Here is a 27813-nt window from a genome sequence, read left to right on the forward strand (position 1 = left end):
TTAGTTTGTGTTTTTAAAGAATGAATATATGGAACTGAAAAAATCATAAAATTGTGGCGGATCTAGAAACGTTAACATTGGGGTATGATCCCCTTTAAGTAAATGGAGTCCACCAAATCTCCCCAAAAACTATTTACTGTGTCATTATGTCTTTTAAATAAAATTGGTTGAATTTTTTTTTTCCTGCAACATAAATATAGAACAACAAAAATTAAAAGCTGTAATTGTTGTATGGGAATCATTCCAGCCATCAGCTTGTGGAGAGCTTAAGACATAATTGAAGGACCCAAAATCATCTGAGAAAGAAAATCGGTGGGATAGAAATAAAAAAAGAATTTAAAAGTGTGCGTATATATATATATATATATATATATATATATATATATATATATATATATATATATATATGAAGCATCTTGATGTGATTGTGGTTTTGGAGAAGGCGTTCGACCGCGTCCCTTGGGGGGCCATGGGGCATCGGGAGTATGGGGTACCAGGCCCTCTGATACAGGCTGTTGGGTCCCTGTATGACCGGTGTCAGAGCTTGGTCTGCATTGCCGGCAGTAGGTTGAGCTCATTCCTGTTGAGAGTTGGACTCCATCAAGGCTGCCCTTTGTCACGATTCTGTTAGACTTTTATGGACAGGATTTCTAGGCGCACACAAGGCGTTGAGGTGACCTGTTTGGTGGCCTAAGGATTGAGTCTCTGCTTTTTGCAGATGATGTGGTCCTGTTGCCATCATCAGAACGTGATCACCGGCTCTCACTGGAGCTGTGAGCACGTTGAGAGGAGCCAGTTGAGCTGAGTGTGAAACAGCTGGAAAGAGAATCAGCTCCTCTAAATCCAAGACCATAGTCTTGAGTTGGAAAATGGTAGAATGCCTTCTCCGGTTCAGCGAAGAGGTTCTGCACCAAGTGGAGGGGTTTAAGTATCTCGGGGTCTTGTTTACAAGCGAGGGAAAAATGGAACGTGAGATCAACAGGCGGATTGGTGCTGCGTCTGCAGTGATGCGGGCCTTGTACCGGTCTGTCGTGGTGAAGAGATTGCAGAGCTGAAAGGCGAAGCTCTCGATGTACCTGTTGATCTACGTTCCTACCCTCACCTGTGGTCATGAGCTTTGGGTAGTGACCAAAAGATGAGATCACAGATACAAGCGACCGAAACGAGTTTTCTCCACAGGGTGTCTGGGCTCTCCCTTAGAAATGGGGTGAGAAGATTGGTCATATGGGACCTGATGCTGCTCTATGTTGAGAGGAGCCAGTTGAGGTGACTCGGGCATCTAATTAGGATGCCTCCTGGATGCCTCTCTGGTGAGGTTTTCCGGGCATGTCCCACCAGGAGGAGACCCAAAGGAAGACCTAGGACATGCTGGAAAGACCATGTTCCTGAGCTGACAAAGGAACGCCTTGGGATTCCCCCGGAGGAGCTGGCCCAAGTGGCTGGAGAAAGGGAAGTCTGGGTCTCTCTGCTTAGGGTGCTGCCCTCGCGACCCAACCCCGGATAAGCGGACGATAATGGATGGATGGTTGGATGGATTCAGAAAATTGATATCTCAAAGTGAATGACAGGGAAAAAATATTATATTAAATTAAATATTTATTGCCTTGGTTTGATAACATTTTGTCATCTGTAATTTAACAGCAAGTATTATAAGGCTTAGCTCAGCAGATTATGCTTAAAAATACAGAACAACACTAAAGATTGAGCTTAGAGGGAATAAAGTGTTATTAAAAACCATCATCTTTGTGCGTGAGAGTTTCCAAGATTTTAACTGTTCTATTTAGAACATCAGAAAAAAATAATAATAATTTTACCTTCTGCTGCATTAATGGCTGTATCTTCCTTGATTGCTTCCCGGATTTCTTTCTCCACATACTTGAGGCTCCATGGAGACTCCTCATCCTCCAGCAGGATCACGTTGATCGTGACCCCATCCACACACCGTCTGAAGGCTCCACAGGAAGCCGCGAGAATCCCAACAAAGCTCAAAACCAGCCACCAGCTGCCTCGGATCATTGTCACCTCTCAGGTCAGTTTATGTTTTTTAGGCGGCTAAGAAGAGTCCATCGTATGGAGAGTCGGAGCTCGATGCAGGAAGAAAATCTACTCTGATCAGCTGAAGGGGTACCTTAACATAAAACCAACTCCTTTTCCTCTTTCAGTCGTCGGCTGCTCAGACTCACACTTCCTCTGTTACTCTAATCTGTCCTTTCCCCACCAGCGTGTTAATATACAACCTTTAGAGGCACACGGGCAGGGTGTATAACCTCCTCAGTGTTATTGTGATAAAGGTGTGTGTGAATTACAAGCGTAAAAACACATTGATCACATTTAATGGCCTCAGATCTCTCAGCAACAAGGTGATTTTCCGCCTCAGGCAGGTTCAGAGGATCGTTAGAGTCTGAGTCATCATGTCTCAGCGTTTGTGTTTGCAGCGAGACATGCGGGATCACCAATAATGTGCTGAAGGAGTTATGTGTTTTTGTTGTCATTCCTTTATGTAAAAGTATCCTTACAGAGTAAATAACTAAGATTGTAAAGAAACAACGTGTTAACAAATAAGTTCTTTGTTTTGTTTAATTTACTTCCTGGTAATAAAAACTGAGTGTGGCTTTAATGTCACTTCTTCCACCAGACTTATTTAGTAAATTATATCTTTATATATAAATGTAAAAACTTAAATCCAAGTTTATATTTATATATTTTTTATTAGTAATTTCATTTTCTAAATTAAATTTATATTATATTACAGTGTTTAAATATTCCTATTTTTAATATTTATGTATAATACGGTTTGAATTCACAACTCCACATAGGCCTCTCAGTGAGTAACATCTAAGTATGTAACAGTCTAGCTAAATGTACATAATAAGAAAATTATTTAATTAGACCTAAATGTTATGAATAAGTCAATGCATATAAAACTATGTTTAAATATTTACAATCACCTCTAAAGATGGTAAATGGTCTGTATTTCTATAGCGCTTTGTCAGTGTTCTACGTCCCCCCAAGGCACTTAACAACACAATTAGTCATTCATCCATTCACACACACATTCATACGCTGGTGATGATGAGCTACGATGTAGCCACAGCTGCCCTGGGGCGCACTGACAGAGGCAAGACCTGCAGAGCAGAGGCGTCACCGGCTCCTCCGACCACCAGCAGGCAAGGCAGGTTAAGGGTCTTGCCCAAGGACACAACAGCAGCATTCTCTGGTGGGAGCCAGGATTGAACCTGCAACTTTCCGATTACTGGACAACCTGCTCTACCTCCTGAGCTACTGAAGAAAGTTCATGTTCAAATGCTATCTTTAGATGCCACTTTACATTTGGACCTGACTCAAAACATTTACATTTAGCTTAATCTTTTTAAGATCTAATTATTCATGTTTAGCTTTATATGTAAAAAAAATTGTAATATTTAGCTTTTAATATTTAAATTTCATTTTATTATTTAAAAATATGATGCAGACTGTTTAAACATCAAGTCTACATTTAGTTTAATTATAGAAAAAAAATAAATAAATCAATAAGTAAGTCACAGATTAAATTACACGAGGACCTAAGTGTCATATTAAATGTCTTTTTAGCAACATAAAGTGAACCTACAGCTTTGACTTGGAAACTAGTTTCCTGGTTGGCTGTTTAGTAAAGTGACACACTAACCAGAGGTCAGCCTGCAGCTTCAACATGCTATAATTACAAGTGTGGCCCTGGTTCAAAGCAGCTGGAGAGTCCAGATGATTTAATGGTACCAATATGTTCTCATGTCAAACGTTCTGCCATGGCAACAGGGTAGTTGTTCATTTTGATCAAGGTAAACGATGCAGGAAAATGCTATGCAGGAAGTTTCCGTTATGAATTAATTGGTGGAAACAGTAATTTGTAAATTTTTTCTTTGTAAAAAATACATAATTTTACTGTAAAGCAGTCTTGCATCATTTTAACAGAACATTTCCTTGAAGTTTATAACCGTAAAACACTATGATTTTGACATTTATTTTTATTGCTGGTGATGGTGAAAGGAGTTTACTTCCTGTTTCCCAGTGTGCTTAGCGGCATATAGGTGAGATCTGGCTGAACCGTGTCTGTTCTTGACCTGACTCGTGAATGCATGTGAAGGCTGTGCCGCTGTTCATTACTGACTCAACACTTTTGACTGCTAAAATGTTTACACAAGCGCAGTGGAAAGACATGAACAGCAGTTAAGCAGGCAAAGTAATTATAGCCGTTTTTTACCTTAATAGCATTTAATCGGTTCTTTATTTCTATGAATTGATTATATGTATTGAGAAAACCCTTTGAATTTAGCTTTTAGTGGGGAAAAATGTTTTTAGTGACACAATTTCCATTTTATGGATTATTTTCATGTTCATTTTACGGTAAAACAATTAGGTTTTTCACGTGAAAACATTATTTTCTGCAGTGAAATAATGACTTCAGTACAATTTTTAACCATAATCAACAATAAAAATACCTTCTTACCGTAAAAGAAAAAACTTTTGCCCGCTATTTTACGGTACCATTCCGGCACCGGCGTTTTACCGTAAAATCTATGTTTTTTTTTCTTTACAGTGCAGCTGGACTCCAATGAAGATGTAGGACCATCTCGGATGACCAGAAGAAATGGAAAGCACCCGAGTTAAATATATGAGGGTCACAGCAAAGGGTCTGAATACTTAGGACCATGTGATATTTCAGTTTGGCTTTTTTAATAAACCTGCAGAAATGTATAAACTTCTATGTTTTTTCTGTTAACATGGGGTGCTGTGTGAACATTAATGAGAAAAAAAGTATCAATTTAATTGATTTTAGCTAATAGCTGCAATATAACAAAGCAAAAAATTGACGGGGGTCTGAATACTTTCCGTACCCACTGTAACTGTGTGCGAAAGGCGCTCTATAAATAAATGTTACTACTTACTTACTTAATGTTGTTAAGGTGCAATTAAGTCCCTCTTTAGATTTATTGTACCTAACTAGTGAACACTGGCACAAGATCTTGTGTTTTCTTTCCTCCTGATTTTTTAATTATTTCTACTACGGTGCTCACATGGTGCTCTCATAAGTATGGACTTGGGCACGTTCAACACAGGTCTTAAGGCTATGGTGGGCACTTAATGCACTGTGATTTATTATCGTGTGATTGTTCAGTTAAACAATGTTGATTATATATTTCTTCATCAAGTTGACGCAGTGATAGCTTGATCTTGTTGTATTGTTGTTGTGTCCCTTTTTTTTGCTTTTTTTTCTTGTCTCTTTCTGCAGGTCTAGAAGCAGACTCTTGTTCATTATTGTTTATTTTCGTGGGAAACCCCCCCCCCCCGCTCCCCCCCCATTCCCCCCTCTCTCTCCACCTTTTGTCTTTTCCTTTCTCTTTCACCTCTGTCTCCGTGTCTGATCGGAATTACAAAGCATTCAAAAACAATAACAATAAAGTTTTAAGTATCAGGCGTGACATTAAAAGCAGACGCTTTGATGCTCCACCTGAAAGTAAATCTGTAAGGCTTGTTACCAGCATTTAGACATTAATTCTGTTTGCTTCACAGCCAGACAGGACACGGGGGGAAATAAATAAATAATAAAATAAATAAATTATTTCTACTTTATAATAAATTATTCTTAACTGTTTTCATGATTAGTTGTGACCACTGGAATCGGGTCAAGCTGTGGCGCAGAATACCACCCGCTGAGTCGAACTTCAGGGGTTCTAAACTGGGTTTATGGTTCTTCTTCAAACAAACAAGCATATTTCAGTCACCTTAACAAGAATTACAGCCACAAAGAAAATAAAGAAGGGTAGAGGTCAGGAGAATTCAGATTTACAGCGTCACATGGCACACAACGCCAGCTTGTATGATAAATTGTTCCAATTAAAGTTCATTAAATGTCAAAATAACAGATTTAGAGTTGAAAATCTTAGGACATGTAAAACTCTTACTCTTACTGCTAAGGAGGAAAGATTTTTTATGACAAATGATTCAAAAGCAGGGTTTTCATAAGCAGAAATACTGAGAAGAGATGCAGAGATGAACCTGCAGCATTACTAAACACATACAGACTAAAAATTGGTTGTTTTTTTTTAACTAAATCCTGGACAAAAATCAAAACTAAATGTGAAAAATAAAGTTCTAAGAGTATAAAATGAATGTATAACAAGGCAACAAACAAGAAATAATTCTGTTAAAGAAAACCAGCCCTACATGTTGCAAATTTTATTTATTTTTGACAAGTGCTGCCTTTTTTGCACCTTTGTTTTTGGGTTTTGCCCAGGATTTCGTTTGAACTCAAAACACCATCCTTTTTTCCATTAAAAAGAAAAGATAATTGTGTGTTTTTATTCTTGCAGTGGAAAGCCAGAGATGGTCAGAAAACCAACAGGCTAATTCATTTCTCCACGACACCTGAAATAGCAAAGAAGGACAGAAACAAAGGTTGATAGGGAAATAAAACCTCTCACAGGTATCCTCCGTCTGCTGTGAAGCTCAGAATATTTCATCTCTAAATCCACATTCAGCAAAAAAAAAAAAAAATTAAAACAAGTGTTGGGGAAGACTGGAGTAAATAAATATTCATACAGGTCAGATAAATTAGTTATTTCACTGTTTTAGACAAAAATTTCTCTATTATCAAACCACTTTATAATTTTATTCTGACTGTTATCTAACTCTGGTGTTAAAATCTAGTTAATCACAGGTAAATCAAGATTTAATATGGGCTGAAATTACCTTAACACACAGGGACAGATTGGTTAGGAAAGCTTCTAATACTTGATAAATGAGATTATTGTTTTAAAATGGGTTTTATGCTCGGGCATCTGGTTAGGATGCCTCCTGGACGCCTCCCTGGTGAGGTTTTCCAGGCTTGTCCAACCAGGAGGAGACCTAAAGGAAGACCCAGGACATGCTGGAGGGACTATGTCTTTCAGCTGGCCAGGGAACACCTTGAGATTCCCCCTGAGGAGCTGGCCCAAGTGGCTGGGGAGAGGGAAGTCTGGGCCTCTCTGCTTAGGCTGCAGCCCCCGCAACCTGACCTCGGATAAGGGGAGGATAATGAAAGGATGGATGGATGATTTTGTATTTATTCAGGTTATCTTTTTCTGATGTGCTTGCTGATCTGAAGCACACATAAATAGAAGAAAGCTGTAAGAGTAAATTATTTTTCACAGCACTGAATACCCCATAGATTCAGCCAAGTCTCTTTATCCCCATTAGCCACTTCATTAATGAAAAACTGAAATTTTGTTTAGTTTTCAAGTCAAGTCCTCTCATTTAAAGGGGACAAAGAATGCAGTTTATCAACAATCTAAAACTCTGCTTTGAACCTCTAAAAAGAAAATTTCTTATGATACGAAATTTTCTTTCGGCTTTCATCTGTCCCAGGAGGCCTGATACAGGCCATTCTGAACCCCTAAATCAGCCTTGCTGTGAAAAGAGCTGTTTACCCCTCCCACTTGGCCAGGACATGAATATGGTAATGAGCTGTTTGCTGATTGGTTGGTTTAAACCAGAAGGCCTCAGACACTGGAGACTGCAGATTGGAGAAGTAAGGGCTCCTCATAGGGAGCCTAAAAGCCCTTTTCAGATTGACATTCTGGAATATGTGTGGACAATTCAGTCCGGTTTTTAACCGGAACTGTGTTTTCAGACACACCACGTTTGTCCCTGAACTTGTCCTTTCGGCTGCCTTCACACAGCAGGGAAAAGTTCCAGATGTCTGAGGGGGAGGGGGTGGGAAGGCTGTACCCAGATAGTGTGGCGGGCGTACATGCGTCATTTACCCAAACAAAGCCATTCAGTCAAACACGGCCGACGAAGAGATATAATTCCTCTCACTGATCGGACTTATGTTAAGCATAATTCTGTGCACATGAAGACGCATAAGAGACCTGGATGATGAAGCTCAATGGTTAAAGGAATCACGGAAGCGGTGTGAAGCGCTCCGTCGCGCGTCTAGGAAACGGTACCATAGGAGGCGAGCTGCCATGGTTCGCCGCATGCTACAGGAGCGAGCTACCTAGGTGCACACAGCGTCCCCCGGTCCCCTCCTCCTCGTCCGGAACTCGACCTCACCAGTCTGAAGCAGCCACCCTGTCCGAGACAAGTCCGGTCCTGTTACTAGGGGCTTCGCCCAGTTTAATTACGGAAAAGGTTATCCGGATGTTTGTATTCAGACACAAAGGTCTTAAGGACAGAGTCCCGAACATTTCGGTTTTCATGGCCTGTCTGAAGGGGGGCTTAGGTCACTTCCGCATTATGGGTCCCTGGAAGAACGAAAACATGAATGCAAGTCAACAGGGCTAAAAACTTTATTTTCTAATCCACTTTGCCTTACTCCCTGATAGCACATATGTTGTATTGCAATTTAAATGAAAAGTAATTGTGTTTCGACCACGCCAGTCACGTACTTTGAGATTTATAAGTTTGTAAAAGTTCGTAATTAACATGACTACACACCAGAAATTGACACGTTGCATATGTGACGTCACCACATAATCTCCTCCCCTAACGTAGCTGCTAATTACCAAATGACCAGATTTATGGCGGTTCTTTCCTCCTGTGGGAAGTTTGCTGAACTTACAGCCCTTTTCCCTCAGTTTTCTCCGTGTCTGTTTCGATGACATCGCTTTGTGAAGCGCATTTGTAGTCCTGGATTTCTTTTCACATAAACCCTAAAATAGTGTTTCCCCCGTTCGAAAATAAGCACGTTCTTGGTATCAAAATGTGTCTTCAAAATTCACGGACTTCTTGGCATAAAACAAGCTAAATTAGAAAATAGCCTTTTTAGCCCCATTGACTTCCATTCATTCTTTAGTTTTTCCGGTGACCTATGATGCAGAAGTGACTTAGGCTCCCAATGGTGGCGTTTTTATGAGTTTTACGGCCCTCGCCTCTGGAACGATCTGCCGGAGGACCTCAGGGCCGCAGAGAACGTTCATGTTTTTAAGTCCAGGCTCAAGACCCACCTAAATAGGTTAGCTTTTATCTAATCGACTATCTAAGCGACTTTTTCACTTTTTTGAGCCGATTTTCCACTCGCGCGTCACTCTCTAATGGGGGTGATTGATGTCAAGTTGTTGTTGTTACTGTTGTTGTCGTTAGCCTCAAGGGCAACATGCCGATTATCACTTGTAAGTCGCTTTGGACAAAAGTGTCTGCTAAATACATAAACATAATTTTTTACTATAGTTTTAGTTCTCGTTTTACATGATTATATTTAATTACTGGCTTTGCATGCTTTATATGATTATATTTTAGCATAGTTTCATTATTTAATAATCTTATTTTACTGTCTATATTTATTACTAATTTTCTTACTTTAGTCATTTATATTAGCTCTTTTATTTTCATATTTTTACTCATTTTAATCCAGTGTTTTCTCTGTGGGGGCCCTCTGCCCCAGGGGCGGTGGTCGACTGTTGCTTCCTGGGCGCTCTATAGGTAGTGCTTAATTGGAGGTGGGGGTCTATGCTCCCCCTCAACTGAGCGCCCTGACTTAGTGTGGAAGACCTGATGCTGCCAGGGCAGACGGCTCCTCTGATGGTGTTTCCTTGCCTTACCTTACTTGGCTCATCTGGACTCAGCCCAATGTGTTTTGTATTTCTTATGTTGTGTGTGTGTGTGTGTGTGTGTGTGTGTGTGTGTGTGTGTGTGTGTGTGTGTGTGTGTGTGTGCGCGCGCGCGTGCGTGTGCGCGCGTGTGTTAATGTTTTTATGCTGTTATGGGAGTTTGGGGTCATTTTAATTCTGTAAAGCATCTTGAAAATTTCTCTGGCATTTTTTAACTTTCTGATTTACATAAAAAGTAGGTCACACATGGCTTTGACTTTTTGGCATGCTACTTTTGACCACCCAAGCTGTCTTTATTCACAAACAACAAGAAAATGTTGGTTTAGATTCTTTGTCCCCTTTAAAATAATACAGTGTGAACAAAATATAGAAACACATTAATTCAACATCATCCAACACTAAATATTAGCTTTAGCATACTTTTCAAACATGGATCAATAGCATTTGGCCTTTCATTGGTTTTACACCAGAAGTTGGTATGTACTAAATTAGCAGATTAGCTGCACGATGGTGCCCCCTAGTGGACAGAAAAGCCTTAACATCTTGCAGATGAACATCTTGAACATTGATCTGATGCCACAAACTTAGGCAATCGAGGAAAGCATATTCAAACATGTGATGTTCATTTTATTCAAAACTTTATTTAAACTTTTAAACAAGGAAAGACAAGTGTCAGTGATGTGACAAAAACAAAAGTGCTCACAAAAAAACAGAAGTATTTCCTCAGTTAGGAAACTAAATACAGTGCGTTACTATAATTAGTAATGAAGAGAAATTAAAGATGCATAGATGTGACAACACCTCTCTCTCTCTGAAGGGTTCAGCTGTTTTACTGCATGATGACATTGAATCAACACGTTCTACACAATAAAGGCTACAACAATAAACAACAAACCAATTTCCATTACAACAAATCAGAGTTTTATCTAAAACATGAATTACTTACTGAAAATTAGACAAAATAAAGAAGTAAAAGTTAGAAACTGGTGATATTTTGAAACGTTTCTGCATGTTAATGAGGACATGACAGCAGCAGGGTAGGATCATCAGAGCGAAGTGTGCAGGCGTCGGTTTGCACAAATACACAGAAATACAGCATTTCACTGCTAAACACTTGACATTTTCAAAGATAAAAATGAAAATAAATAAGTCAATAAATAGTGTTTTAACTTACATCTGGAAGCGTTTTCCCTGCTCTTCAAAGTCTTTAGCTAAATAACAGAAGAAACTTAACGCATGTTCATCTCCTCACCTAAAATTAACACTTTCTAAGATTTGACATATTTCAAAAGGTCATTTTAACTGAACTGTGAGTTAAAAGTAAAAGTCTGTTTGTAGCTAGTTACAGCGATCACTGCTAAGGTAAAATACAGAAACAAGTGGTCCTTTTTGGTTCATGATTTTCTTTTTTAAAGGGACTTTACGGAGTTTTGAATTTTTATTCTCGCGATTGCCCCCTCAGGCCAAAAGCGTAACGGCAGCTTCAATAGTAGGCTCGTGCAGATGGGTCAGTCCTCCTGCATGCTCAGATCATTCCCTTCCCTTGCTTGAAAAATTGTTCCAAAATGAAAGTTGAACCCACATCTTTTTTATCTGTGAATTCAATGCCGATCGGCGAGTCTCAAATAAAAATTTGGGCATCTTACTGTAAAAAAAATATACCATTAATGTAAAAAAAGAAACTCACTATGTTCACATCCAGAATCAAACCCAGGTCTTCTGCACGGGAGTCCAACGTTTAACTAGGTGAGCTAAAGCACTAGTGATGTGCTTTGTATCTGTAACATTTATATCCTTGATGACACCTGAAACAACGCTCAAAGAACGGTTCAGAGCGAAAATGGCTATTTTGTTGCTAATTTGCAGGAACTATCTAGAAGAAAGTAGCTAAGGGTCCTCAGAAATGTAGCTAGCTTTGTCACTAGGCGTTAGGAACAGCGACAAAGTGGCACTGCCTCGCTCTCTGCCGCTAAAGCTACGGATAGCAAATGCTACGGGCTATGCCTGAGCGTGAACGTGCGTGAAGCAGCCTGCTCGACCCGAGCAGCTCTCTTTTTCTGTGATTTTACAGAAAAACAGGCAATCACAGTAAAAATGCCAGGGCTCATTCTACAGGACCAGGGCATTGCAGGAGAATGTATGAAGAAGAAATGTATTATTTCTATACATGTTTTGGCTGTCAAACTTCCATAATGCCCCTTTAAATGAATGAAAATTTTGTGAGATTTGTTCAAGATTAGCTACATTTAGCTGCTTTGTTAGCTTAACCGTGTGTTTGTTGTTGTAAAGGCTTAAAAAGCTTACTCTGCTGTTCCAAGTTTACAAAAACATCCTGGGAGTTTATCATCTAATAAAATGTCAGTTCTTCTTTTTAACACATTGCTGCAGAAAATCATGTTAAATAACTGAAATGCTGTGTTGTTGCTCTGAATGCAAATCATAAGAAAGGTCTAATAAAGATTGTGACAAGGTCTGTTTGTGAAATGTCTTATTTTTTGTTAAATTAAAATAATTTATCTTACGCACTTGCATAGAATTACATCTTTGCTTGTATTGCATCAAACCTCCGTGCCTTGAATCTCATTGTTTTGGATGCTAGGATCATTTGCAGTGTGTTGACAGTTGAACCGTACCAACCACCAAACACTGATTAGATAGAAACTGTGGCATAAAAAAGATGAACCCCTCTGATACAGGCTTATAGGTTTACAACACCTAAGACACTTAAAAGAATACCCTAATGAATGAAATGTGCCCTTGTAAAATCACACCAGGCTACTAAGCTAACTAGCCATCACTTCTGTTATACTACACTGATGAGATATTTTTCTAAAAAGCTAAATCTGTTGACTAATCAAACGTCTCGCAATCAGATTCTCAGCTGCTGACTGAAAACCTGGCCCTCCTGCCTCTCTGCACCAATGAAGATTAATCATCACTCCATCCTCTGCCCCATTCCTGTTCTCTCCTGATTTCTACCTCTTTCCCTAAAACCCACTGGCCTTCTCCAGTGGCAAGCCTGCACAAAGTCTCTACACCAACTCAACCACCGAAACCTACGGCTGTCTTAGGAGATAGCTACAGTAAATCCTGATTCTTGCACAAAAACTGTAGATGCTACAATACTAAGAAGGAGCACTGTCCTAAGATCTTAAAACCTAAATACCTTAGAACAAATTAAAAACTGGACTTTAAGTAGGATCAGATAAGTTGTTCCTGTAACGTCAAACTGATGTAAACTTAGAGAAAACTATGTCCGTCCATGATGCTGTAAACACAATAAGAAAATGATGAAACATGGACATCATGTAAGTTTCGTACATTTTCAGATTTTGGCAGCATTTGCTACCTAGCTACTGAGAGTTTGGGAGTAAACCTGAGACTTCCATCAAACTGGAGGTCATTTAGGCACACTAAGAACCAGTATGGCAGCATTTTCCAGTTTGATCTGAACACATTTCAGCCTCTTGTAGCTGAAAACCCAGCTCAACCATGACATCACAGACGCAACATCTATTGACTTGCCATTGGGTGAAGGCATGAATGCCGACACCACGTCTTTGCCTCTTGACTTTCCAAACCTTCACAGAAAAACATTCTGCCTGTACATTCAAAGCTAGCAAGTACCATACTGTCTATTGGCTGCTATTTAGTACGCAAGCAAGCTCAGATTCCCTCCCAGTAACCCAGACCTGGCCCCATTCCTCGAACCACAAAAAAAAACTGAAAAGCCTAAAATAAAATATATTAATCCCTTAACTTCTGAAGTTGAGCTGAGTGGATTACTCATCTAGGAGCTCATGATCTGACCTGACCAGGTCTCGTGCTTGGTGCCCGGGTTTAGGTGGGTGATGACCACCTCGACAGCCTGGACCTTCTGGTTCTTGGGAGGAACGGGGCAGACCTTGTATGTGACTTCATCTCCTTCCATTGGCACATACTCCCCTTCAATGCTGTCCAAAAGATAGAAATGTAAGGATGAAATTAAGAATCAAAGCTGGTATATGCTGAAACTGTACATCCTGTTAGTTTTTCTCTTTTTTAGGGGGCCTGTCCGGGATCCTGGTTTTCATGCTGTTTTTTTATTTTAACGAAGATTACTGAAATACATAACGTATTCATCTACTATTAAACTGTTTCATCCTCACTAGGGTCTCGAGGAGCTTGCGTTTAACTAAAGCAGTCATGGGGATGCCCTGGATAGGTTATCCATCACGGGGACAAACAACCAGTCACAAACTCACTAACATATGGGGGCAATTTAGAGTTTCCAAACTAACATGAAAGCTTTTGATCTATGCGAGAAATGTGGAGAACCCAGAGAAACTCCATGCATGCATGGGGAGAACATGCTGCGAGGCAACAGTGCTAACAACTGCACCACCATGCATTCCTCACATGAGATAGTTTGGGTGCTGGAGAGCACCACCCCTTTTACTTTATCGTGGTTTGAGCTATGTCTGTGCTCATGAAGGCAGGAGAGATGACATACAGATATCAAAGAGTATTTTAAATATAAATAATACTTTTACTAGAACTAAACTGCTTCTTTATTATGTACACGGGTCATCTCTGCTAAACATCTGCTCTTTGTCCACACATTTGCAGGAAAATCTACAGTTTTGTGTTCTACACTAGCACATGGGTAAAATTTACGATATGTTACATTTAGGTCAAATTTGTGCACACTGTTTCTAATAGTAGACTATTGGCTTTGACACAAATAGCTGTAAGACCCTCAGAGGAAATCTGGGATCCTTTGGAGAGCTCCTTTTTACAATAATAAACTAGTCTGGACATGAGCTGAATCTGCTGGAATGTTGTGTTATATGGCAGTCTCTTGAACTCCAAAACCCTTCTGGGTCAATTTCTTTACAGTGAAATGATTAGTTTTAAAAACATTAAAGCGGTTCTTGTTACCACTTCACTAAAATCTAAGTCTGAATCTTTTAGCCTTCTGCTCCGGTCTTGTTGGATCTCAGTGCTGATTTTTACACAGTCGATCAAAATTTTCCCTTAGAGAGGCTTAAACATGTAGGGATCAAAGGAACAGCGCTAGACTGATTTACATCCTATCTGTTTGACAGATTTCATTTGGTTGATGTAAATGAGAAATCTTCATCATACTCTAGGGTTACTTGTGGAGTACCACAGGGTTCAGTGCTTGGACCAATTCTTTAAAAATAATAATAATAAATATATATATATATATATATATCCATCCATCCATTTTCATCCGCTTATCAGGAGCCGGGTCGCAGAGGCAGTAGCCTAAGGCGAGAGGCCCAGACTTTCCTCTCCCCAGCCACTTGGGCCAGCTCCTCCGGGGGAATCCCAAGGCATTCCCTGGCCAGGTGAGAGACATAGTCCCTCCACCGTGTCCTGGGTATACCTTTAGGTCTCCTCCCGGTTGGACGTGCCCAGAAAACCTCACCAGGGAGGCGTCCAGGAGGCATCCTGACCAGATGCCTGAGCCACCTCAACTGGCTCCTCTCGATGTGGAGGAGCAGCGGGTCTACTCCGAGCCCCTCACGAATGACCGAGCTTCTCACCCTATCTCTAAGGGAGAGCCCAGCCTCTTCTTCTGAGAAAAATCATTTCTGCCGCTTGTATCCGCGATCTCGTTCTTTTGGTCACTACCCAAAGCTCATGACCATAGGTGAGGGTAGGAACGTAGATCGACCGGTAAATCAAGAGCTTCGCCTTCTGACTCAGCTCTCTCTTCACCACGACAGACCGGTACAACGCCCGCATCACTGCAGATGCAGCACCAATCTGCCTATCGAGCTCATGCTCCAGTTTTCCCTCACTCATGAACAAGACCCCGAGATACTCTTCCACTTGGGGCAAGACCTCATCCCTGACCCGGAGAAGGCATTCCACCCTTTTCCGAATCAAGACCATGGTCTCAGATTTAGAGGAGCTGATTCTCATCCCAGCTGCTTCACACTCGGCTGTGAACCGCTCCAGCGAAAGCTGAAGATTGCGTTCTGATGAAGCCAACAGGACCACATCATCTGCAAAAAGTAGAGACCTGATCCTCAGGCCACCAAAATGGATGCCCTCCACACCTTGGCTGCACCTAGAAATCCTGTCCATAAAGGTTATGAACAGAATTGGTGACAAAGGGCAGCCTTGGCAGAGTCCAATTCTCACTGGGAACGAGCCCGACTTACTGCCGGCAATGCGGACCAAGCTCTGACACTGGTCATACAGGGACCTAACAGCCCGTATCAGAGGGCCTGGTACCTCATACTCCCGGAGTACCCCCCACAGGGCCCCCCGAGGGGTCAAACGCCTTCTCCAAATCCACAAAACACAAGTAGACTGGTTGGGCAAATTCCCACGCACCCTCCAGGATCCCCCTAAGGGTATAGAGCTGGTCCAGTGTTCCACAGCCAGGACGAAAAACACACTGCTCCTCCTGAATCGGAGGTTCAACAATCTGATGGACCCTCCTCTCCAGAACCCTTGAATAGCCCTTACTAGGAAGGCTCAGGAGTGTAATCCCCCTGTAGTTGGAGCACACACTGCGGTCCCCCTTTTTAAATAAGGGGACCACCACCCGGTCTGCCAGTCCAGTGGGACTGCCCCCGATGTCCACACGATATTGCAGAACCGCGTCAGCCAACACAGCCCCACAACATCCAGAGCCTTAGCGAACTCCGGGCGGATCTCATCCATCCCGGGGCCTTGCCACAGAGGAGCTTTATAACCACCTCAGTGACCTCAGCACCAGAGATTTGAGAGGCCAACCCAAAGTCCCCAGACTCTGCTTCCTCACTGGAAGATGTGTCGGTGGGATTGGGTGTGCTCATCTATACATCAAAGTGAGGACCAATGGCAAGCTTTTTACCAGCAAACTGAGGACATTAGGAGCAAAGTGAGAACATTTTGCTGGTTCTCACTTTGGTACAATGTTACAGAGCTCTACTCGTTAGTTTTAGAGGTATGGTGTGTGCGTTTTAGTTACAGTTAAGGTTAAGAATAGACTGGTTATGGTTAGAGTTAGGATTAGTGTTAGGCACAATCCAGTCACTAAAATGGAGGTGTTACAAGCCAATTTACCAGGCTAGCTCCACTCCTCTAGATGTTATTCAAATCTCAGGGTTTGACTTGTAATCGGTGTAGTGAGCATGGCATCAGTCACCAACAAACACCCTTACTCTGTAGAGAGTTGATTAGCAAATCACCAAATTACCCAGGGCTTCTAATTCTGACCAAAATTCGTTTAAGCAGACACAAAGGAAGACTTCAAATTATTCCAACCCACTCTCTATTCCTTCCGGCTCATTGAATGCCATCAGGTAATCACTGTAATAAACTGTTCCCTTTATGCTGAAGGAACAGCTAATTCAACCGTAGCAAAGGATGGTATTAGCATCTGATGTCATTTCTAACCTAAGGATGGGATAATTTTAATCAGCACCTCACCTGTTGGGTGGATTGCCGACCAAAGAGGAGACCCCTAGAGACGTAGAACTTGTTTGCGTTCCTCGCAGTAGAGAAACAGATTTCATTCCAAATACAGGTGAAAAAATGAAGATCCCGACGCAGCGGGCCACACATTCGATCAAAAAACTTAACAAGCTTCCAGCCGCGCGCTCTCGAACCTTCTCCCCCAGCCTATTTAACTCCTTCCTTCCCCCCCCTTCCTCTTCACTCTTCGGGGGTGCACCTTGCAGCCCCGGCCAGTATTTTTTTTATGTTTTATGTAGTTCTTCCACAATGCAATGGCAGATTGCCCCATTGACTGGCATCCATGGTGGTCCAATCACAGCACTCTAGTGGTTTGGTGGGCCAATTACAGCACTATGTCAGTCAGGTGGGCGGAATGTTACTGCAACTGAGCGAAACTAAAATGGTCACAGTTCCGTAGCAGTCCAATCACAGCGCTCTATTGGTGGGCGCGATATTACTGAAAAAACAAAGATGACTGCTTGTTTGAAACGGTTTTGGCATTAACGTTGGACTTTTTAGACTTGGGCTATTCTTTGAGTCAAGAACCGACAGAGGTACTTAAATTTACTCAGAAAAAGTATGCATCATCTTTGAAGGAATAGTTGATTGACATCCATAGCATTTGCCCTTGGCCTCAACGTTGCAATAAGAAAAATAACTTTCCACTACGTTGCATAATTTCACCAGCGTGTGCATGCTTGGTTGTACCAGAAACATCACTCCGTGAGATAAAAGCATTCTCAATGCGGTGAGGTGACTCACTCAGAAATGTGTACGAAGATGTCCTCTCCTCCACGAGAAGGACGAATGAATCCGTGACCCTGAGACCTGGAGAAGTTTTTACACACCCCTTTAAATACAGGACCTGATCTGGCTCGTACTGTCCTGCAGAGAATCAAAACACAGACATTGTTTTAAAAGCTTTTTTTTTGGTCATAGTATGAATGTAAACAAGACCAGTACTGAATGCTTTTCTTTAGTGTTTGTACTCACGCTGAGTATGTGCGGGTGCGTTTGGTGGGCAGTGGGCTGGGCAGCTCTCCAGGCTGTGGTGGCTTCCTTTCCCGTTCCCAAACACGGCTGCCTTCCCTCAGGAAGGGGAAGGAGAGCTGCACAGGAGTGCGTGGGGAAGTCACAGGTAACGGCGGGTCTGGTGGCAGTGAGGAATCGTCTTCTGACATCTTGACTTGCATCAGAATATAATATGGAATGAGAAGGTGGAGGGTTACACTTCCTGCATGGCACAAGTGCCAGGAGGAAGAGAAGTGAAGCAACCACACCCTGAAGGAAAGGAACCCGAGAAATGTCAGAGAGAAGTAAGCTTCATCTATAAAACTGTCAGCACATCGTTTTTTTCAGACGTAAAAAAAAATGCGTGCAGGCAATTGCACTTGTCACAATATTGAAAAAGAAATGTTTGCTATAATTTCAAATAAACAAAGACCATGTTTAATAGCCAATATTTGCATAGATATTTCTGGTGTGTGCATTTATGTGTCTAGTTTCCACCAGAAAAGGCTGTTTTGTTGCAGTATGAAGCTCCTTTTAAGCTGCTGAAGCCAAAATCACAAAAGTGTTTGTGATTCTTTAAAACACATTGTCTTCATTCATCTGCATCAAATAGCATGACTCAGAGGTCTCACGTCCAGACAAGACCTAGAGAAACTCATTCATGCATTCATCTACAGCAGGCTGGACTATTGCAATGGTCTTTTGACTGGTCTTGCCAAAAAAGTTGCAACTGCAGCTTATTCAGAATGCTGCTGCTTGAGTCTTAGCAAGAACTTAAGAACCAAGCACATCACTCCTGTTCTTAAATCTCTTCACTGGTTACCAGTAAACTACAGAATCAATTTCAAAGTGCTTCTACTAGTTTATAAATCACTCAATGGCATTGGGCCAGAATACATGTCAGCTCTCCTTCGGGTATATACGCCCAGCATGGCTCTGAGATCCTTAGGAAGCGGTCAGCTGGTAGAACCCGGGTCAGAACCAAACAGGGTGAAGCTGCTTTTAGCTACTATGCAGCACACAGATGGAATCAGCTTCCTCATGACCTCAAATGTGCTCCAACTCTAGAAACGTTTAAATTAAAAACCTTTAGGTTTTCATCAGCCTTTGAATAGCTGTTCTTATGCTGCACCTTCTGCACTGTATTTGCTCACCCTTTAACTTTGTTTCATTTTAAATTTGAAATTGTATTTTCTGTCATGTTGATTTTAATGTTCTTGCGAATGCAAAGCACACTGAATTGCCTCTGTGTATGACGTGTGCTATATAAATAAAGCTGCCTTGCCTTGCCTTGCATCCACCCATAAGAATTACTGCTACAGACAAGTGAGATCAAAACTATTTTTTAAACTGTGTTTAGATTTATGAGGTCCCTGAGCGGACATGGGAGGAAAATAACCGACAAATGGTTTGAAACTATTTGGTGCAGGAAAACAAAATGTTCGCTTGGTTTTTGGATTTGGGCCCAAAGTATCCAAATGAATGTCTTCCTGCTTTGTGTTGTTATGTCTGAAATTTGTAATAACATACTGAAGCAGCACATTGTGTGACAGCTGATGGTGTTATTCTGAAAAAAATTGGCTCCAGTTGTAGAAACATAGGTTGATTTGAGAAAATGAACAAAAGGAATGCAAACTAAAAATGTTAGAAAGTGATATTAAAATCCTCCAAAAGGTCTCATCAGATATGAACTTTCAATTATTAGATTTAATCAAAAACTGAAGTAGAAATGCTGAGTTTCTTGTCAGAAGGCACCACCTAGAGGCAGAAAATGTATTGCACCATAAGCTTGTCTCCCTACTTCTGTAGACATGGCAGAAAGGCAAGGCCGCTTTATTTATATAGTACATGTCAAAGAGAGGGGCAATTCAGTGTTCTTCACTATTAGTATGAAATGGCACAACAACAAACACGAGAACACAAATTAAAATATACACAGATAAAATAATAATTTTGAGCTAAAAAGAAAAGACAGAATTAAGGTTGAGCAACTACTAGAAAGCAATGCCTCTTGCTCCTGAACGTGCACCTTTAGAACTAAACCAAGTTGTTTTACAAAAATTATTCTCACATTTATTCACATATATAGGATGGCTTGCCAGGTAAGACTATCATTTTTACGAATTTCTAAAAAATTGTACGCAATTTCAGAAAGGGGGAAAACTCTGCATTGCTGCTTGAAGCAACTCTCTGAGCTAATTCAGGAATAGCTTAACTGACCTCAAGTTACAGTCTGGTGGTTGTCGCCTTGATATTCCTGTACCGTTTCCTGGATGGCAGCGGCATAAACAGTTTGTGACCTGGATGGAAGGGATCAGCAGCGATACGGTTAGCCTTCCTTTGTAGTCGGATAGTATATACTGAGTCCAGATCTGGTAGTGGGCTCCCCACGATCCACTGAGCAGTTTTCACCACCCTGGCCAGGTCTTTTTTGTTCTGGACGGTACAGCTCCCATACCACACCGTCATAATGAGTGATAGAATGCTCTCAATCATAGCTCTGTAGAAGTTCTTTAGCAGTTGGGGGAAGAGGAACCCGAGAAATGTCAGAGAGGAGTAAGAGATCGGCTCCCTTCAGTTTCCAAAGGAAGAAGAGTCTTTGTTGGGCCTTCTTTACCAAAAAGGAAATGTTCAGTGACCAGGTTAGATCTGAGGTAATGTGGACGCCCAGGAATTTGATGTTGTCGACACGCTCTACTAGCTACCCCCAAATGAGTAGAGGTGGGTGCTCTATCCTATTGGACCTCCTGAAGTCCACTATGACCTCCATGGTCTTACTGGTGTTGTTCAAAGAACACCACTGAGTGAGGTGCTGTATCTCCTCTTTGTAGAGGGTCTCATCATCATTTGTTATGAGACCCACTATGGTGGTATCATCTGTGAACTTCAAAACCATGTTTGAGGGGTGGAGGGCTGTGCAGTCGTGGGTAAATAATGTCAAGAGAGTTGGACTGAGCACAGAGCCCTGTGGTGTGCCTGTGTTTAGAATCATGGTGGATTATGTTTGGTCTCCTATTCGACTTTAGTGAAACGACCTTAATCATTTTTGCAGATATACATTTGGAGAACACTGTATTGCTACACTTACTGCTTGTTTTACTGACAGGAGAGGTGAATGTTCAGCTTCATCTGTGACGAGTGGCGTGTCTAATGGTTCGCTCAATGTGAAAGCAGCGGCAGCTGCAGGAGCGGGTTGTCAGCTCAGGAGAGCGTCCAGTGTCTCTCTTCTCTCCGAGGGTGTGTAGGCTCTTTGTGTGGGAAAACTGTCAGTAAAGCATTTAGTTTCTGCCTTCTCTTGTACCCAGCCGCTCTGATGAGCTCTTTAAGTAGTTGTAGTCGACTATAAGCCTCAAAGGCATCAAGAGAAAGATTTTGGGAACACAGCCGTGGATCTTTGGGAAGATACATCCGTCCACAGGCATCTTCCCACTGCTTTCTCCTCTTCATGCCAGTGGGAAAGCTGTGTAAACTCACATCACTCCCCTTGTTGCCCTTCGACTGGAAATTACCTCCAAAAGCGGCACAATACGGCATTTTACTTAATTATTAATACGGTGAGAGCGTAAACAAACACTGACGTCAATAGCTATTCTTCCAAGCACAACCAAAATACGTCAGCGCCCCCAGAGTGCATTGCGTGCAGAATACATGGTGACCTATGTATGTCCAAAAATGTACTAAATAGTATAGATTTATAAATAAACAGCAATATTTTGTGTGTTTCTAACAACATAGTTTGGTACAACAGAAAAATTGTGGTTTATTAGGGCACATACGCCCTCATAGCTGGAGTTCCTTTTAAAGCTAAATGAAGACAAAACTGAGGTGATTCTTTCCGAGACCCAACATAGAAGTTTGTTCTCAGGCCCAGTATATTAAGCCAAGTGTTACTAACCTCAGGGTCATAGTGGATGCTGGATTAAAGTTAGACAACCACATTAGATTAGTTAAGACTAGCTTTTTTCATTTAAGGAAGCTGGCAAAAGTAAAGCCCATTCTGTCCCAGAAACATTGTGAAACTGTAATATGTGCCTTTGTTACGACGCGGCTGGACTACTGTAATGGCCTGTATGCAGGAATAAATGACGCCTATATCTCTCATCTACAGAGTATAGAATGCAGCTGCCTGCCTCTTAACAGGAACAATGAAGATCAATCATATCTCCCCTGTTTTGGCTGAATTGCAATGGCTGCCTGTGCCTTTTAGAATTAGTTATAAAGTTCTTGTATTTGCTGTTAAATCTCTTAATGGCCATGCCTTGCCCCACCTTACCTGTGCGAGCTGCTACACCCACACATCCCCTCCGGTTCCCGGTTAGCTGTTAAGCTGCTCCTGACTGTTCCAAAAACAAAGCGTAAACTCAGAGATTGTGTCTTTGCTGTAGCAGCTCCTAGATTGTGGAATGAGCTTCATTTAACCCTCCCACTGTCTTTACGGGTGACCCCGCAAGGAAAGTTGACCATTGAGCAGGATTGATGGTTTATCTCTTGAGGTCCACGTGCCAACCACACCCTGAAGGAAAGGAACCCGAGAAATGTCAGAGAGGAGTAACGTGGCAGGGTGGGGCTCATTCCTCACCCCTGCCACATGGACCCAAGGGATAAACCATCAACCCTGCTCAATGGTCAACTTTCCTCGCGGGGTCACACCCATTAGGACAGTGGGAGGGTTAAATATCAGACAAGCCTCATCGCTATATGATTTCAAATCACTGCTCAACACCCACCTCTTCTCTCTGGCCTTTGACACGCTCTGAGATGTTGACTTTTAACTAGCTTTTAGACCATTTTATTATTATCTGAATTGCATTTAAGGTATTTTATCTATGTTTTATTCTGTTTAGTTTATTGTTTTAACTCTATGGCTGTTAATAATAATACCATAGTACCTAAAATCATGTCATTTTTAAGTTTGTTCTGGTACAGCACCTTGGTCCTGCTGGTGTTATAAGTGCTATACAAATAAAGTTGGTATGGTATGGCATGATATGGTATGGTATGGTACATAGGTGGGTGAATTATTGGTTTATATAGTCCAACGGGGTTGGATCAAGGGCATGTCTGAGACACAATGCTTTGGTGCACCTCAGATTTATAGAAGGTTCACATTGGGACATCTGTGTGTAACTATTTGTGTCAGTTTGACCAAAATTGCATGTTTTTGTTAGCGTTAGCTAACATATCAACCTGGGTAATAGTTAAGGTTAGCTAACCCTTCAGCTTGTGGCCCTGCTGAGGTTTAATGGAAGCTCAGGTTACTTTGACAAAAGCCTTCAGGTCATATAATAAAACTTGAATATGAATTGTTGGGTCTGGTGTCTCATCTTCCTCGTGAAAACAACCCAGAGATTCTCTATGGAAGGTTCAGGTCAGACCAGTTTACGGACCAATGAAGCTCGTTAAGACCATACCATACCATACCATACCACCTTTATTTATATAGCACTTTAAAACACAGCCATACGGCCGACCAAAGTGCTGAACAGTCGCACAATAACAGAGATAAAAACATAAAACAGAGCAATAAAATACAGTCAACAGATAAGAAACAAGCCAATAAAAAAGTTCCGATAAAAACCTTACAATAGATGATAAAATAAGAGTAGTAAAAACCAAAATAACAGCTAACTGTTAAAAGCAAGGGTAAAATAGTGTGTATTTAGTCTAGACTTAAAAACTGCCAAGGAAGATGCCAGTCGAACTGCGGCTGGAAGTTCGTTCCACATTTTAGGACCGGCAACAGAGAAAGCTCTTTGTCCGCATGATTTATAACACGCTTTTGGTACCTAGAGGAGCGACAGGCTAGAGGACCTTAGTGTGCGACCGGGAGTATACATCACAAGAAGATTAGACAGGTACACGGGGGCAAGACCATGGAGGGATTTGAAGACAAAAAGCAATATTTTATATTGGACCCTGAAAGTGATGGGCAGCCAATGAAGGAATTTTAGAACTGGAGTTATGGGATGGCGCCTGTCAGTACGTGTGAGGAATCTAGCCGCTGCGTTTTGGACGAGTTGAAGTCTGGCATGGGTTGACTTATTGACACCCAGCAATATTGCGTTCGAATAGTCGAGCCTAGATGTGATAAAAGCATGAACAACTGATTCCAAATTTTTCCTAGATAAAACTGCTCTTTATTTGGACAGACGGCAGAGTTGGAAAAAACAGGATTTTACGGTGGCATTGACCTGGGCGTCCATCCTAAGAGATGAATCCATCTTTACACCCAGGTTAGTCACAACGGTTTTTAGATTTTGAGAAACAGATGAAAGATCTGGGGTTTGGAATGGGCTAGATCTGACCGGATTAAACAGGATCAGTTCAGTCTTGGAATCGTTGAGATGAAATTTGAGGCCAGCCAACATTTCACGTCTCGTAGGCAGTCTAGAAGAGGCTGGATTGATTGCTAGGGTTTAACCGACATGTAAATCTGGCAGTCATCAGCATATAAATGATATTGAACATGGTCAGTGAACCAGCTTTTAGTACCTTTGGCAGTGTTGGCAGGTACCAGGTCTTGCTGGAAATTTAAATCAGCATCTTCATAAAGCTTGAGAGCAGAAGGAAACATGAAGAGCTTGAAATGATCCAGGTAGATGTTTGTTTAATGCAGACTCAGTGGACCAACACCAGCAGAAGACATGGAGCTCCAACAATTCACTGATTTTGGGAACTTTAATCTGAACTTAAAGCAACATGGATTCTGTTCTTCTCTTCTCTTCTTCCACACTCTAGGACCTTGATTTCCAAATGACCTGAAGACTTAACTTTTATCTGAAAAGAGTACTTGACCACCAAGCAACAGTCCAGGTCTTGCTCTTCTTAGCCCAGATGAGACGCTTCTGGTTCAGGAGTGGTTTGGCAAAAGGATTGTGGTATTTGTGGTCTAAGTAGCAACTCTCAATGCCCTGACTCCAGCCTCAGTTGGCTCCTGGTGAAGTTCACCCAGATTTCTGAAATAATACAGCTTCACAATCTTCTCCCTGTTGCTGCTGTACCTTTTCCTACACACCATGACCTTTTCCTTACACTCAGATCTCTATTTACATGTTGAGATGAGATACAGCACTCTGAACAAGCACCTTCTTTAACAAATTGCCTTCCTTGGCTTTCCCATGTGGACAGTGTCCATGACTGTCTTGTGGACATGTGCTCAGTCAGCGGTCTTCCACACGATTGTATAGTCTACAGACCCAGACTAAGACTAAGACCAGAAAGCTTTGCAGGTGTTTGAGTTGTAACTGATTAAGGGGTGATGCCACGAGTTTTCAGGATTGAACTTATTCATTATATTCTTATTTATTTACATATACCTGTAAATAAATTGATTTGAATCAAATTAATATTTTAATGACTTTCAGCTAGAAAACAAACAAATCAGGACAGTGTTCTTATCCAAACATTTGCTAAGATCAGATGTAGCATAGGTCAAGGTGAAAAATTGTGGAAACCAGTTTCTTTAGTTTAAAAACTCCCAAAAGCTGCATGTGAGGCTATATGAGCTAACTGACAACAGTGTTTTATCTGAATGCAAATGAGCTAAACCCTATTAGCATGTCATTAGCATAGCTGGTGGTAGCTAGCCCTGTTTAGCAAGCTAGCATGTCACCTAGTTGAAAAAAAAATAAGATACGTTATCTGGGATTTTTTAGGGGATGTTTTTTCCCCTGTGTAAATAAATTAAAATAATTATAGTCATGTACTTATATGTATACTTCAACACTGATAAACAAATGTTTGGCCTGCTAATTAGCTTTGTAAACAAAACATAACACTAGATAACTGCTGGGCTTTCTGATGCAGAAATGTGGAGCCACATGATGAATGAGGTTTAAATAATTCAGAAACTTTTCCTGCTCGAGCTCTTCCTGCATTAGCCCATTTATTTGTGGCTATTAGCTGAATTAATGCGTCTGCAGTGGAGATTTAGCGCTAATTCGTGCAACATTTAATTTAAATGGTGTCCGTTCAGGACTGGATGAGAGCTAGGAGAGAAGAGGGCCATAGGCAGCAGCACCCCTCCTGCGAAACCAGGACACTGGCCATCTGCATGAAAGACACGTAGTCAACTCCGACCGACACAAACAGGTCCGGATTTAAACTTTAAATTAGCCTCTTCAGCGAGGAAATTAGCACATGTAATGGTGTAATCTCTCTCAAACTGTCAGATTTACAGAGAATAATTAATTTATAGGCGAATCTGAACCCTTCAGGCGATTTGTTTCCAGAACATTCGTGAGACAGAAAGGGGAAAGGAAGCTCGATTGGTGCCAAAATATGAGAACAAAACCTCTAAGAAATATCCATATAGAAATGTAGCATTCTGGTATGAAGGCAAATCTGGGGAAAAAATACTGTTTAAACGCTGCCATGATTTTACAAGCTGTGTGATAATGGGAGAACAAACGATGTTAAATAAAAACTGAGCCAATCGGTGGAAAGAATACTCACCGTGAAATAAATCACCCGGATCTCTGATCGAATGTCATGAAAAGATTCCCACTTTTATGTGGTCAGAACTCAGCACCGGGGAGAAAGGGCTGAGCAGGTCCGAGGGTCTGGGTCTGGATGCGGATGAGGAGCGTGGGAGGCAAGGATTGTGTGTGTGTGTGTGTGTGTGTGTGTGTGTGTGTGTGTGTGTGTGTGTGTGTGTGTGTGTGTGTGTGTGTGTGTGTGTGTGTGTGTGTGTGTGTGTGTGTGTGAGAGAGAGAGAGGAGGAGAGAGAGAGAGAGAGAGAGAGAGAGAGAGAGAGAGAGAGAGAGAGAGAGAGAGAGAGAAAGAGGCGTTTGCCTGTCTGCACCACCATAGACATCATTTACATAGACGAACAGTAGACTGGTGCTGCCATAGACATAACTGCGTCGCCGCCATATTGGATGGGGTCCTCACTCCAAACCCAACTGGAGTCATTTCAGAGTGAACAGCTATGTCCCTTTTTTGTACAGCCGGCGCACTATGAAAACAGACCACGTGGAATTACATCTGTAGGGATGCACACTCCTAATCAAGATATTATTTCCTAATTGAACACAAGCATAATGAACACAACTAAAATGAAAAAAATTTCGAAGTCTTTTGCTAATAATTTCTGTTGTGTGACCAAAGAAACTGGCAGATTCAACAAAGTTAACCATTTTTATTTTTCCCAGTGGTTTTCAAAATTGCTGGCACTGCCTCCTGCTTGGAGTACAAGGGTACTTTAGCTTGGACCTGAATTTAACCCATCACACAGGAGAAAACACCTTTGACTCAGAATCACTGCAATCAGGTTCCCATGAACATAACAGCACACTATCAGTAATAAACCAGGCAGCAACTCACAGTGCTGCAAACGAGCAGGCCCGGTGCAGAAATATACCCTGGACTAATTAGCTGTGGCAGTTCAGCAAAGGTAATGTAGGAGGTGACCAAACAAACAATATAGATAGGAGTAATTGTTTGTCCACCCTTACACTTTCCCCCAACTGCTTTAAGACAACAAAAGCTAGATGGGGCGCCACCTATTGCTTTCTGTTGACAAGTGATGATGATGATGATGATGATGGATGGCTGGTGACACTTTTTACCCATAATGCACTTGGAAACTAGCAGGTCATTAAGTATGTGAGAGTAAAAATAAAGCCTGTCGTGCAGCTCAACATTTTATTAAATATTTTACACCTACTACATCACTAGTCAGTCATTTTTAGCAACCATGACTCAATTCTGACTGGGAAAAGCTATATAAACCCTAAATAAACGTGTGTGAGAGTAATTTATAAGAAGGCAG

At 41.5% G+C, this 27813-nt stretch overlaps 2 protein-coding genes across 7 annotated transcripts in view; both read right to left on the minus strand.

Moving 5' to 3' along the window:
* The window catches only part of gucy2cb (guanylate cyclase 2Cb), a 57756-nt gene extending 55042 nt beyond the window's left edge, over window positions 1–2714 (minus strand). For all 3 annotated transcript variants that reach the window (XR_008565515.2, XM_054749025.2, XM_070545514.1), the window contains exon 1: window positions 1815–2714. Coding sequence is in view for 2 of the 3 variants with exons in the window: in XM_054749025.2 (XP_054605000.1) it covers window positions 1815–2016 (202 nt within the window). In the remaining variant the exon portion in view is untranslated. The remainder of the gene's footprint in view (window positions 1–1814) is intronic.
* A 7476-nt stretch (window positions 2715–10190) lies between these two features.
* On the minus strand, window positions 10191–26742 carry csdc2a (cold shock domain containing C2, RNA binding a). Of its 4 annotated transcripts, none has more exons than XM_054749028.2 (5): window positions 26496–26742; window positions 20262–20341; window positions 18024–18216; window positions 17793–17915; window positions 10191–13522 (listed from the first exon to the last, which is right to left on the minus strand). In XM_054749028.2, exons 3-5 carry the CDS (start codon window positions 18209–18211, stop codon window positions 13360–13362), a joined length of 474 nt encoding a protein of 157 aa, XP_054605003.1. In that variant the 5' UTR covers window positions 18212–18216; window positions 20262–20341; window positions 26496–26742; the 3' UTR covers window positions 10191–13359. The 4 variants fall into 4 exon arrangements, with proteins under 4 accessions (XP_054605003.1, XP_015819158.1, XP_015819160.1 ...); XM_015963672.3 differs by having other exon boundaries at window positions 18024–18311; window positions 26496–26739; XM_015963674.3 differs by lacking the exon at window positions 20262–20341.
* Between the last annotated feature and the right edge of the window lie 1071 nt (window positions 26743–27813).

The sequence above is a fragment of the Nothobranchius furzeri genome, chromosome 16, assembly GCF_043380555.1.
Source record: "Nothobranchius furzeri strain GRZ-AD chromosome 16, NfurGRZ-RIMD1, whole genome shotgun sequence".
NCBI lineage: Eukaryota > Metazoa > Chordata > Actinopteri > Cyprinodontiformes > Nothobranchiidae > Nothobranchius > Nothobranchius furzeri.

Excerpts from the sequence above, each read along its gene's own strand:
- csdc2a (XM_015963673.3), bottom strand. The coding sequence starts at position 18,223 with ATGCAAGTCAAGATGTCAGAAGACGATTCCTCACTGCCACCAGACCCG. Across the intron at positions 17,916-18,023 it reads CGCACCCGCACATACTCAGC|GACAGTACGAGCCAGATCAG; the intron begins GTGAGTACAAAC and ends GATTCTCTGCAG. Across the intron at positions 13,523-17,792 it reads ATCTTCGTACACATTTCTGA|CATTGAAGGGGAGTATGTGC; the intron begins GTGAGTCACCTC and ends TCTTTTGGACAG.